Here is a 13,690-nt window from a genome sequence, read left to right as displayed (position 1 = left end):
TTCATGGATAACAAAAGGAACTAAAAATTAGTGTTATTTACGCCTTTTTAAAATTATCTCAAAAGGATTTTTTTAAAATAATTTTTTTTTCTTATTGAGAGTGGCGATAATATACTAAATTTACATACTACACATATATTCTTTATGATTGGGAACTCACGACCTTTTCAAAGAGAATATTTGCTTTAAACCACTACACTAACGGGTCTTTTATATCTCAAAACGAGTTTAAAACCAACGTATCAAACAAATCCTAATTCTAGAACCCTAAAAAAGTGAACAAAAGCTAAAATACAAGATTACCCATGTAAAGATTTGGATTATATGGGTACACGTCACACACCATCTGTGATTTGTCTTGCTAAATGGGTTCTAATTAAGCATCTTGTCATGTCCGTACGACGGTAAACAAAAATGAAATGAAGCTTTGGAAACGTACGTTTGCGTTGGGTGGGCATGATGGCTTTAGAACAAGATAAAGCTCTGGATTATTATTTTTATTTTTTAAAGTTGTGGAAAGTTGTCCTCAATGGCTAGCTTAAGTTACAAGTCCACAAATCCCACAAGGACACGTACAGAAATAGAAAATCATTGCGAATTACCTTTTTGCAATCTAGAAACTTGAGGGGACTTGAACCTGGTTCAGGCCCCATGGACAAGGCTTTCAAAAGTATTGCACTAACTTAATTAATTACATATATATAATTAACAGTTTAATAAGGACGTGTAAGTAAAGATGGTGGAACCAATTATGCACATATTTTTATATGTATTATATTTAAAAAATATCTCATCAAACATGCTTCTATAATGCAATCGCTGGTTGAAGGGAAGAAGAAGACAAAGAATCGTTTCAATTTCAAAGAAATATGAGATCGGGAGAAGAAGAAAAAAAAAATTAAATTAAATTAAATCTGAAATTACAAATTTCCTCACCCAAAAATAAAGGAAAGAAAACACAAACCGAAAATAATTTAATCCACAATTAGATCTAAGTCCTCGTTCACAAATCCTATAAGCATGAAATAATCTAGAATATTATATTAATTCTAATTTTGATCCTGGGTTTTGTTTCTAATTCCCGAAATAGGATTTCTTTACTCCCTTTGTTGGTTTTGATCTCTACAATGAATGTATATCACTTTCAACCCCTTTTGTAATTAACTCGACACGTCCGATCATCAAATGTTGCTGAGCTGCTCTTGTAAGAACCACATGTCTTCAACATTCCACAAATTGTCCGATATGTCCCCAACGTCCACGCCCCACTGATAATTGTATTGTTGCTCCATGCCTTGGAAATGTTCCGATCCCAACCCTGGATTGAAACACTGGTCATAGCTACCAACTTGGTGATTTGCTTGGACCAAATAATTATCCGGGGTAGGGTTATTGTTAACCGAGATTATAGTAGTAGCAGTAGTAGTAGGAGTGTAATAATCCGTCAGGTCGGAAACCGGGGACACTTGGGCCCCGAAAGAGTCTGATGAGGCCGCCGTACTAGAGTTGTCCGGGGTGTAACTTGGTGTGACATGTGAATGTGACGATGCCCCAAAGTGGTGACTTGGTTGTAACAACATTTGTCCTGAAGAAGATTGGAAGGTGTGTTGTTGTTGTTGTTGTTGTTGAAGTGGTGAGAGGTGGCCCCTGCGGCCGTGGCGGTGGTGATGGAGGAATTGGTGGCCGCGGTGGAGGCGGCTGCCGCGGCTTGAATTCTTTCGACCAGCCTAGGCATCCAGAGGTACCTCATGGTGTCCTTGAACTGCTTGCTGTTGACGTCACATTTGAGTTGCTTGGCGTGCTTTTGGACACGAGTCCTCCAATAGTTTTTTATCTCATTGTCAGTCCTTCCTGGCAAGTGTTGTGCAATTTTTGACCATCTGCGATTGCCACAAAAACAAACATGCTGCTTTTTAGTTTTTACTTCTTAGGGTTAATTCAAGAAAACAACAAAAAAGGGCAGAAAAGCCATATTCAGATATAGATTAGAATTTATTATGATTCTGATTGAGATGTTGAATTTGGATAATTATAATTACCTATTTCCCCAGCGAGAATGAAGCTCAAGAATCAGAAGCTGCTCTTCAAGGGTGATGTCGCCCCGTCGGACGTCAGGCCGGAGATAGTTGAGCCACCGTAATCTGCAGCTCTTTCCAGTTCTTTTCAGACCTGGGTTGGTTGCAAAAGTTCAATAATTTTGTTAGATATTTGTGTAGCAAAATAATTTGAAGTAACTAATATTAAAGTTGTTTAAGAACAAACACTTAGTACTTTATTATTTGCTCATACAGTCATTCCCATATATACTTTATGACAATTGGGTTCTCTAAAATATAGGTTTTCTTTCTCTCTTTCTAGTATCTGGGATAAGGCTAAAGAACAATCATCATGATCACGGAAGATACAGTTCACATCATCATCAATCCAGCATATGCTCAGCTCACAAATTTATTTTATTTTTACTCACTAATTTTCTTTTTCGAGAAAGTGAAGCTTTTCCCACTCTATCAAATCCTTGTCACAGGACCCAATAAGGAAGAAATAGAAAAAAGAAGAAGCATAGAGATTTCCAATCACAGCTCAGAAATTATAGGGTGGATGTTTCATTCCTTCACACGGAATTTTCATTTTAAGCCCAAAAAAAACCCCCATCTCAATGAAGCAAACAAAAGGCAGAAAGAAGGTGCCCCAAAATAAGACCAAATTGATCATCACGTTGTGAAAAAAGTCATGGAAAATAAATTTACCTGCACAGCGAGCGAGGGAGTTCCAGCGACCTTCGCCGTGGTTAGCAATGTAATTCATGAGAGCAAGGTCTTCTTCAACAGTCCAAGGCCCTCTTCTCAGGTCCATCTGGTCCTCAGCTTCCTTATGAATTTCATTTTCAATGGTGGCCGAGGCTGATGAGGAGTTGTTGCAGCCTCTTCCTCCTCCTTGAACACCGTCCATATCTCTCTCTCTCTATATATATATTATGTATATATAGTTCCTCTAAATGGACACACTTGTTGATTGAAGCAAAAAGGGTTTGCTTGCTTTCTTTGCTTGTTTTGGTTGCTCTTGGAGATTATTAGAGAGAGAAAACGAGGGAGTTAAGAGAGAGATAGAAAGAGCGAGGGGAAGAGAAGGAAAAGACAGAGGGAGTTGGATGGATGTACGGGAAAGATAGAGAGAGGGTTTGCTTTTATAGATGTATAGATGGGTTTGAAAATGGAGAAAAAATATTAAAGTTAAGCATGTGAGAGAGAGAGAGAGAGAGGTGATGAGATAGGAGGATAGAGATACAGAGAGGAGAGAGAGAGAGAGAGAGGAGAGCAGAGCCGCAATGGGGACTTGTTTTCTAGTCTCTAATTAACTATAGTTTAATTAAAGTAATTAACACACACACTTAAGTTAAGCTCGTTAAAGTAATTATTATAGTTAGAAAGAGGCTTTGAAGTTTGACCTTTTGACTCTACCTCTCCCTCTCTCTCTGTTTGCGTGCGTCTCTGTGAATTCGTGCGTGCGTATATGAGTTTAGAAAATGGTTTTCTCCTTCTCGAAGCATGCTTCCTCTTTTTCTTTTTTGGGAGGGCACCATCTGTAACTTTTTTTTTTCCTTCTTACCAAATTCTAATTTGTAATGATGATGGAATGTTTTGTACCAATTAAATACTCAGTTTTTTCTTCTATTCTTGTTCTTATTCTTTTGGAACAACAGGATACTCTAATTAATTAGTTTAATTGATCTTGTGCTTGCTAATTAGATGCCATAATCAACTTCGCAAATCAGAATTTCTCTATAGAATCACAAGGAAGAAAAGCATAATTGAGGACCACATGATCAAAAGAATTACAAATCAACTTTATCTATGTATATATTGGAAGCACTTTTCCTTTACGGGTGGAGGATTCTTTTTTTTTTGGGGGGAGAAGAGCTTACGCAACTATTATGGCTCGTTTGGGAGTATATATGTAAGTTAATAATCACTTCTATGGAGAAGCACATAGAAGATGTTTCTCCCTAAAATTACTTAAAACCACTAAATATGATTATATAAAGAATTCTTTTGTGTGGTCCTATTAACTATGTATGTGCCCATCAGATATAGTGGACTCTGAGATCTATATCTAACCCCATTGCCAAACAAAAATAAAATAACAAAGACTTTTCTAATTCAAAACATAACATTTACTCTTATATTCGAGGTCCTAAGCTCGATTCCTATATTCCTAATATCGGTTGTATAAAACATAAATAAATAACCAATATAAGAATAATACACATCCTAGTGATTACTTTTACTTCAATTATTTGTTGTAATTACAATTTTTTTCTTTTTCTTTTTTTTTTGCATGGATTGACAATTAAAGAAAAGAATACGTTTTTTCTTCCCCCCACTGGTAGCTAGTCGAAGCAAGCAATCGTATAGGCTACTAATAAATAGTCACAAACCCCAACCTACGGTCTGATGAGTGATGAGAAGAAGTTACAGCATTTGACTGCTCACTGCCCTCTTATTCTATCTATCTATATATATAATCTTATTCTAAATGATATTATTTTCTTTACACTTATTAACTTCAAGATAAACTATTTTAGCACAATTTAATTGTCTGAGATCTGTCCCCACACGTCTAATAGGTCGGCTTTGATTCACCACAAAATGGGATTTGGACCAATAATCTTGTATTATCATGCATACTTTGTTTTAATCACATCATTTACGTTGAATAGAAGAGAGATTAATTAAAAGGCTGATAATTAATAGTTTTCATCCAAATAAATGCTTGGATTACCTAGCAAAAAGGATAAAACTTTAATTAATTCCTTGTATTTAATTCTTATCCCACTTAAATTAAAGCACAGTTAGACGGCCATCAAATATCATTGCAAATTGGTGATTAAAGTTGACAATGTGCTTGTGATAATTAAAGAAACGCAATAGATGTACTCCTTGATTCCGGTACCACTATTATTGTTAATGAATACAATTTTGAAATATTTACTCGTATAATCTTTCTTAGCCCTAATTATATAGATAAACCCTACACAATTTAATTTTTATAAACAAACCTAAAAACAACCCAAACAATGACAGCTGACCCTATTGAATTTAATTGGACTCCTATATTTGGTATAATAGTGAATCTCCCTATAATTTTTAATTAATTGAAGAATGTTTTTTTTATTATAAAATAAAATAAAATTTTAAGGACTTTTCCTATTGAGAGAGGCGATAACATACTAAACTTACACACACTACACGGCTACTAGGACTCGAACCCAAGATCTTGCCTGAGGGAGTAAATACTTCAAACCACTACACTAGTGGGTCCTTTGCTAATTGAGAAGGTTTTAGTCTAATGAGCTTTGGGTGTGTTTCTAAAGTCCATTTCATATAGAGTTTTTTTTAAATAATAATTTAGACTCCTATATTGGGTATAATAGTGAATCTCCCTATAATTTTTAATTAATTGAGAAGTTTTTTTTTTTTTTTTGAGGACCTTTCCTATTTATTAAACTCACACACAATACATGGATGCTAGGACTCGAACCTAAGACCTTGTCTAAGGGAGTAAATACTCCAAACCACTACACTAGTGGATCCTTTGTTAATTGAGAAGGTTTTAGTCTAATGTAGTTAATATATCTTTATTTTTGCTACTAAAAACAAGGACTCGCTAATCAACTAGCTCTTGATCTAGTTATATATCTTATCTATTCCCAATGTTTAGAGATTTTGTAAGTTGAAATTTTCGTCCCTAATATTAAAAAGAAATACTATTGTGTTCCCAAAGTTCTGATCTTCTTATTGTGTTTTTTGCCATTTTCTCTTTGTTTCCATATTAGCAAACACCACCACAAATTTATGATATATCCTTAACTTCCATTAGAGGTTGATTCTCTACCTTGGCATGGTGTTATAGGATAATAGTTATGGTGGTGGATTTTCTCGCCATCAAATTTTTCTTATACAAGGGGCTCGAGAAGAAAATCGAACAAAGAACTCTGAATGTATATGAATAGATACTCTTAATAACTACTTAAGCTATCAATTCCTTTATTTCATAGTAAAATATTGACCATCTATTTAGCACATATTAACTTTTTGAGTTACATATATGTCTTATGACGCCATCAAACCTGTGAATTGGAGCATAGTTGGAAGGGGATTTTTGAAGATTAAAAATAAATAAATAAACAGGGAAAGAAAAAGGAAACTTGGATCATACATATATAATGATATCATCAGAAACATACATACACACAACATGCACTTTGATCGACATATTTATAAAAGTAATCCATGGACACAATCTCTGTCTGATATGAAACGTTGATATATAAAAATAGGAGCAAATATTTGATGGCATGATCAACACGTGCTACCTAGGGCCAATGCATATTATGCAATGCATGCACCTTGCTAAATTTAAGGTTTTTATTATTCGTCTTCACTCAGTATCCAATTCCGGCTTTGTCTCTTTTATATATGGCAGGGGACATCTTTTCTGTTCTTCAAACTTTATCGTCATTTTGGTCGGAAAACCATGACTGTGTTTCAAGTTTTTTATTAGGACGGTTGTCACATTGTCACATATACGTGTATATATCGTATCGTTAGTTGTTCTAATAAAATACTATCGCTTGTTCGGTGATACATTAATTTATCTTTTATATGAGTGTATCTTTCTTTCTTCTTTTTTTCGTGTAATTTAAACCAATGAGTATCAAATTGCCATGGCCATGGGATGCAAAGCAGAGAAAGGGAACCAGCCGAAATATGAAAAAGCTATACAACAAAACATAAAAGTAAATAAAAGGAAGAGGAATTGGGGTCACATGAAACATCACACACCCCATTTCCATCCGTGAGTTTTTTTATATATATATTTGGTGGGACTAGCCGCTTCTGGTGATGATTCAATTAGGAGGGGAGCCAATACGAGTATGGCCAGTGTGAACTAAGGCCAAAATAAACACTACCAGGAAAAGGTAAGGGCTAATAGGAATATATGTCACGGGTGTATTAGTGGTTTATAATGAGGTTTTCTAGTAGTGATATATCGATAACGTTTTTATTAAATTAATGGAGTTTTATGCAGGAATCTGCTACACATAGTAAAATTAAAGAGAAAAAAAATTGGAGATGGTGGAGGCCTACAGAGCACGTATGGCAATGAATAAAGTGTAAGTGCCTAATAGCTATAGTTTAATTCATATGATGAGGCCTACAATGCAAGGGACATACGTTATCTTTATATATATCCACTCTCAAAATTGAAAACACACATCGATCGATGAAGTAGCTTTTTGTAGTGAGAAAGGAACATATCTCTATTCTACAAAACCAATCATGGCATCCCTTATGCCCTCTCCAATATAAGAAAAAAGAGAAGAAAAGAAAACCATTTTATTCATTGTTGATCTGATTCAACAACCCCAAGCCTTATATAAAAATTTGTATAACCCTAGTGTTCATTTTGTTTATCTAATATTTACTATCAAGGTAGTTAAAAGATAGAGAAGTGTTTGGAACAGTTATTTGTATACGAGCGAGTGACTACAACTATTGATGCAAAATGAGACGTGCAATATGTTAATTGCTATAAATTATTAGTTGAAGACACCTTTGTAAAAGATAAAGAGTGTAGAAATGAACTTCCCAAAAATCCAAATTGCCCTCTCCAATATAAATAAAAAGAAAAGAAAAGAAAACCATTTTATTCATTATTTTGATTCAACAACCTGATCCCTATTTGAAAATTTGTAGAACCCTAGTGTTCATTTTGTTTATTTTGTAGTACAAATGTATTTATTATATAACGTTTGGTTAAAAGATAGAGGAGTGTTTTCAACAGTTATCTATATAAAAGCGAGTGACTATAATTGTTGATGCAAATGAGACACGTAATATTATAATTGCTATAAATCATTAATATGTGCATGACTGACTGTTCAAGACATCTTTGTAAAAGATAAAGAGTGTATAAATGAACTTGCCACAAATCCAAATTGCCCTCTCCAATATAAATAAAAATAAAATAAAATAAAACTATTTTATTCATTATTCTGATTCAACAACCTGATCCCTATATAAAAATTTGTAGAACCCTAGTGTTCATTTTGTTTACTGTATAGTACAAATGTATTTATTATAAAGTTAGGTTAAAAGATAGAGGAGTGTTTTCAACAGTTATTTATATATGAGCGAGTGACTATAATTGTTGATGCAAATGAGACACGTAATATGTTAACTGCTATAAATCATTAATATGTACGTGACTGACAGTTCAAGACATCTTTGTGAAAGATAAAGAGTGTAGAAATGAACTTCCCACAAATCCAAATTGCCCTCTCCAATATAAATAAAAAGAGAAGAAAAGACAACAATTTTATTCATTATTTTGATTCAACAACCTGATCCCTATATAAAAATGTGTAGAACCCTAGTGTTTATTTTGTTTATTGTATAGTACACACGTATTTATTATAAAGTTAGGTTAAAAGATAGAGGAGTGTTTTCAACAGTTATTTATATATGAGCAAGTAACTATAATTGTTGATGCAAATGAGACACGTAATATGTTAATTGCCATAAATCATTAATATATACGTGACTGACTGTTCAAGACATCTTTGTAAAAGATAAAGAGTGTAGAAATGAACTTCCCACAAATCCAAATTGCCGTCTCCAATATAAATAAAAAGAGAAGAAAAGACAACTATTTTATTCATTATTTTGATTCAACAACCTGATCCCTATATAAAAATGTGTAGAACCCTAGTGTTTATTTTGTTTATTGTATAGTACACACGTATTTATTATAAAGTTAGGTTAAAAGATAGAGGAGTGTTTTCAACAGTTATTTATATACGAGCGAGTGATTATAATTGTTGATGTAAATGAGACACGTAATATGTTAATTGCCATAAATCATTAATATGTACGTGACTGACTGTTCAAGATATCTTTGTAAAAGATAAAGAGTGTAGAAATGAACTTCCCACAAATCCAAATTGCCCTCTCCAATGCAAATAAAAAGGGAAGAAAAGAAAACCATTTTATTCGTTATTCTAATTCAACAATCTGATCCCTATAAAAAAAATAAAATTGTAGAACCCTAGTTTTCATTTTGTTTATTTTATAGTACAAACGTATTTGTTATATAAAGTTAGGTTAAAAGATAGAGGAGCGTTTTCAACAGTTATTTATACACAAGCGAGTGACTATAATTGTTGATGCAAATGAGACACGTAATATGTTAATTGCTATAAATCATTAATATGTGTGTGACTGACTGTTCAAGACATAATTGTAAAAGATAACGAGTGTAGAAATGAACTTCCCGCAAATCCAAATTGCCCTCTCCAACATAAATAAAAAGAAAAGAAAAGAAAACCATTTTATTCATAATTCGGATTCAACAACCTGATCCCTCTATAAAAATTTGTACAACCCTAGTGTTCATTTTATTTATTGTATAGTACACACGTATTTATTATAAAGTTAGGTTAAAAGACATAGGAGCAGTTTTAACAATTATTTATATACGAGCGAGTGACTATAATTATTGATGCAAATGAGATACGTAATATATTAAGGGTAATGATTTCCCCACTCTAATTTTATTCACTTACACTTATTTTTTAGTTATAAAATAGAGTGTAAGTAGATAAAATTGGAGTGGAGAAATCACCACTCTATATTAATTGTGATACATCATTTATCTGTACATAACTGACTACTCAAAATATCTTTATAAAAGATAAAGAGTGTAGAAATGAACTTCTCAATAATCCAAATTCCCATCTCCAGAATATGGTGTCAACTTTTCTTAACCAAGCGAAAGGCGCATCATAGAAAACTATCAGATAACATCTTCAACACTTTTTCCTAGACAAACTAAATACTCAATGTGGATATCACAATCACCATCTGGGTCACTCCACTCGAGAGAGATGCAGGGTAAAAAAACAATCTTTTACTGTGCAGAACAACTACTATTTGGACCTTTTCCCCAGCAAACACAAAGATTATTAAAGTGAGGAGGTTAATAATTTTGTTCTTGAATTATTCCTTTGGTTTAAAAATAGTTTTGAGTATCATCATCAGAATTTAATCATATATAAAAAGGCCTACAGACTGTACCAGTATATTTATAGTGTGAAAAGGGCTTTTTTCTTCAAAAGCTGGGGCCTATGTATAGGGGTATATTTATGGACTCGAAGAATCAAAGCTCCTACTCCCCTAAAGGAAACCAGAGGGAGAAAAGCAGAACAAGAAAAGAAAACTATGGACTCCATGCTCTGGATCTTTGACACGTGTCCCACCACCATCACCCCCAAATTTTTTTCTTCTGGGACTTAACAACTGCTTCCATCACAGAACCCACCAGCAGCAATTGCAGGTCTATTTCAGGATTTTGGGCGCAAAATTCCAGTTTAGTTTCTCTTTCACTCATTTCACACCAGTTTTGAATTTGCAATTAAATGCTCTCCTCCCGTTCCAGCTGCTTCGAAAATAGTATAAAACATGATTGTGACCCATCCAGCCACATACTTTTCTTGCACTGTTCACATATAAAATTTACCTTTAACTTGTTGGCTCAACTCATCTCTCGTTTTCTTTTGCGTAAACATGTGTGACAATTTGTCCCTTTAAAGCAGTAATTGTTAATTTCTTAGTAGGTAGGAAGCTGGAAAAAAAAAATGGTTGAAGTCTACAAATTTGATTCATTCCCTCTTCTTTTTCGCCACACTTTTCTTCCCTTCTCCATATTCCCAAATAATACTTGGGACAAGTTTCTAATTAAGTCAAGCCCACTAAAAAAAACCAATTTCTATTTAAATCATCCGAACGTCGAAATCGCGATTAATTAGGCTTAATCCTTCTTTTACTATAAGGTCTGTGTTTTACTGTGGATATGGTATGGATAGAGTTTCAGTACAACATGAAACCTTAGTAACTATGTACAACTAAGCAAGGAAAGCTGCATCTGGTCTAGGTTTGTACTAAGGAATATGCAGCCATGAAAGGAAGATGTGTCACTTCCTTCTTTCTAAGCTACTTTATACTGTTCCCACAGAAAAGCATAATATTCTAAAGGGCTCTCCAATCCTCATCATCAAAACTAACTCCATTCAATCCTTCTCTCAGAACTTTTTACAATTTTGTTTTCATCCCCCACAGTCCTCCAAGCCATATGCTCAACAATCAATAATCAAACCAATCGATCAATAAAAAGACCAGAAAAAAGAAAAGAAAAGAAAAAAAAAAAGGAGATGGATGATGAGAGTGACAGACTCAACACCATCCACAGTATCTGGGTCTGTTTGTCAAAAGTTAAGCCGGATTTTAAGGGCGTATGTGGTTTGGTTGACATTTTCTATTGGCCGGTGGTCTTCTTCTTCTCTCATCTCTGACAGTTTTATCTACAAATTTGTATAATTTTTAGTCGTTTCTCTTTTTTCTTCTGTATATGCGAAGCGTCTTTGACCCAAACTTGGTTTTGGAACCCTTTTTTCTTCCCACCCTCGTTTTGACCTCTTTGAGAATTGAGGCCAAGAGGCATGCGTATGTATTTTTCTTCTCAACAAGTATACATTATATACATGTGTTAGGTAGATATACAAATTTTAATGATTGTTTGACGGGGGTATATAATGTAATTCGTTGAATATAATTTTTAAAACTTTTCTTTTAATACGAGTGGTAATCTACTTTAAACTAACATAAACTACGGGGAGAGAATTCAAACTTTGGTGCAGAGTGGGGAGCACTTCCGCATATATGCTTGGTTGAATATAATTTCAAGGGGTAAAAAGGTGTGCCATGAAAAAATAAACCAATCCATTATATCTTACATTATGCACGCGTGTAACATTGTCAAACGACCCCCGAAAAAATAACAAAACAAAAACTAAGACATTGAAAAAGTAGAATTAAAGAATCATTTTATTCATTTCATGTATTTTTAATTATGAAAGTAAAGACAAACAAGCACTAGGTTGTAATCCTACACCAACCATCTTTGTAAATTAATCTCAACTTTTGCATGAGCTCTATATTCATGCATTGGTTAAGATCTTTATCCTTTAAAAGGAAATTAATTGGAAAACAAAAGTAAGGGTGATTAATCGATACATTAATTAATAGGAAATGCGAAACCGTCACTCTGTAATTATGTAGAACTTGTTCGTATATGATACGTATCGTAGAAAAATCGCAAATATAGAGCTTGAGTCCATGAAAGAACAGGGTATGTAACTCTGTATTTGGCAATATGTCCAATCAATCCAATCTGAACTTAAACTTTGCGCATGGTAGACTTCATTCTCAGACAAGACCAATCATATACACTAATATCCACTCGAACTTGATAGCGGTTTACTTTGGGGGAAGGTGAGGGGCTATGTACTATGTGTGGCCTGCCCAGATTGACCTTATGATCTTACAATTTTCCTACATTTATGCTCAAATGGATGGCTCTGCCTCCTGCAGTGCCTTTGTGCCAACCCCAGCCCTACATAGCCCAACCTTAATGTCCTCATTTTCATGCCAATTCTTTATTTTTTTTGTTCCCATTGTTTGGCATCTCCAGATTCTTTGAGTCAGCCTGCAACTCCAAAGGTCTTTGAGCTGGTGAGCCATATCCTATATTTTAACGAACTAATTTGACTACTTAGATTTAGATTAATTTTAGTGCATGGCTTTGGCCAATTGAGAGAGTTTGAGGAGGGCACCGAGGTCAGAGACCAAGCTGACTTATGTTTTGTTTGCTAATGGACCTCTTCAAACATAAGATGAATTAATAATATATATAAACAAGCATATAAACGGGGTGCAGCCTTGCAGACTTATGATATCAAGTTCGAACTTTATCACATGTTTGTATTGTGTATGAGAAATCTTCCTCTATTAAACTCACAATCGAACTATATTAATTAATTCATATAAAGAAAATGTAGCACTATGTCTTAATTATATGTATATAATATTTTGGACTTATTGGTTCGATTCTTTATGACGTGTAGAACGAAGCTAAAGCATGAGGAAGCCGCCAAAGAGACCAAGAAAAACAAGGGGAAAAAAAAAAGATGATGACCAGTGTCTCATCTCTTAGATGCACGCCTTCCCCTTTTTAAGGTTAAAAACTGAAAAGCTTGGGCTCCAGGACTAAAGTTGTGTCCTCTAGTGTTCCCCAGAGTCTTTGCTATTTTTGTTAGTATGCGTAACAATGTTGGTCTCTAACTACAATTAGAGGGTTTTAATTAAACTAAACATAATTAGATGGCTTGACTGCTTTTCCTCTGATTAACAACACGCTTTATTTTTGGACAAGCGTGTTGTTGCCACACTAGGCAAAAAAAAGGCGGTCTATCATAAGCTTGCTTGGATTAATCATTGATTTAAAAGAAGAAGAAAAAAAGACTCATTATGCTTGATTTGATTGTTTATTGCCTCCATTGAGCTGCTATAGTGCAACTTTTTACAATCTTTCTTACTTAGAGTTCATACTGGTGGAGGCAGACGGAGGAGATCCGATTCCACGGAGCTTAATTTGTTGTTACTATAAGTGGTCTGGATTGATGCTGATTTTAAACACTTGATGGATATGAAGTTTATTATGTTAAGGAGTAATAACGAGGTTTACAATCATCAGTGACTGTCAATCGTTATTGCTAATCATTTATGCATGTAGT

General features: G+C 34.1%; 1 protein-coding gene across 1 annotated transcript; it reads right to left on the bottom strand.

Annotated features, from left to right (window-relative positions):
• Nucleotides 1-882: 882 nt before the first annotated feature.
• On the bottom strand, nucleotides 883-3,215 carry LOC103323227 (transcription factor MYB108). The gene is given in 4 exon segments (XM_008225205.3): nucleotides 883-1,595; nucleotides 1,598-1,880; nucleotides 2,040-2,169; nucleotides 2,748-3,215. Coding segments are annotated over 4 exon segments (1,029 nt in total). The 5' UTR covers nucleotides 2,950-3,215; the 3' UTR covers nucleotides 883-1,181.
• Nucleotides 3,216-13,690: the final 10,475 nt, after the last annotated feature.

This window comes from Prunus mume, linkage group LG2, assembly GCF_029339155.1.
Source record: "Prunus mume cultivar Tortuosa linkage group LG2, ASM2933915v1, whole genome shotgun sequence".
Classification (NCBI taxonomy): domain Eukaryota; kingdom Viridiplantae; phylum Streptophyta; class Magnoliopsida; order Rosales; family Rosaceae; genus Prunus; species Prunus mume.
The sequence above is the reverse complement of the archived record's forward strand: the minus strand, read 5'-3'. Positions and strand labels throughout refer to the sequence as shown.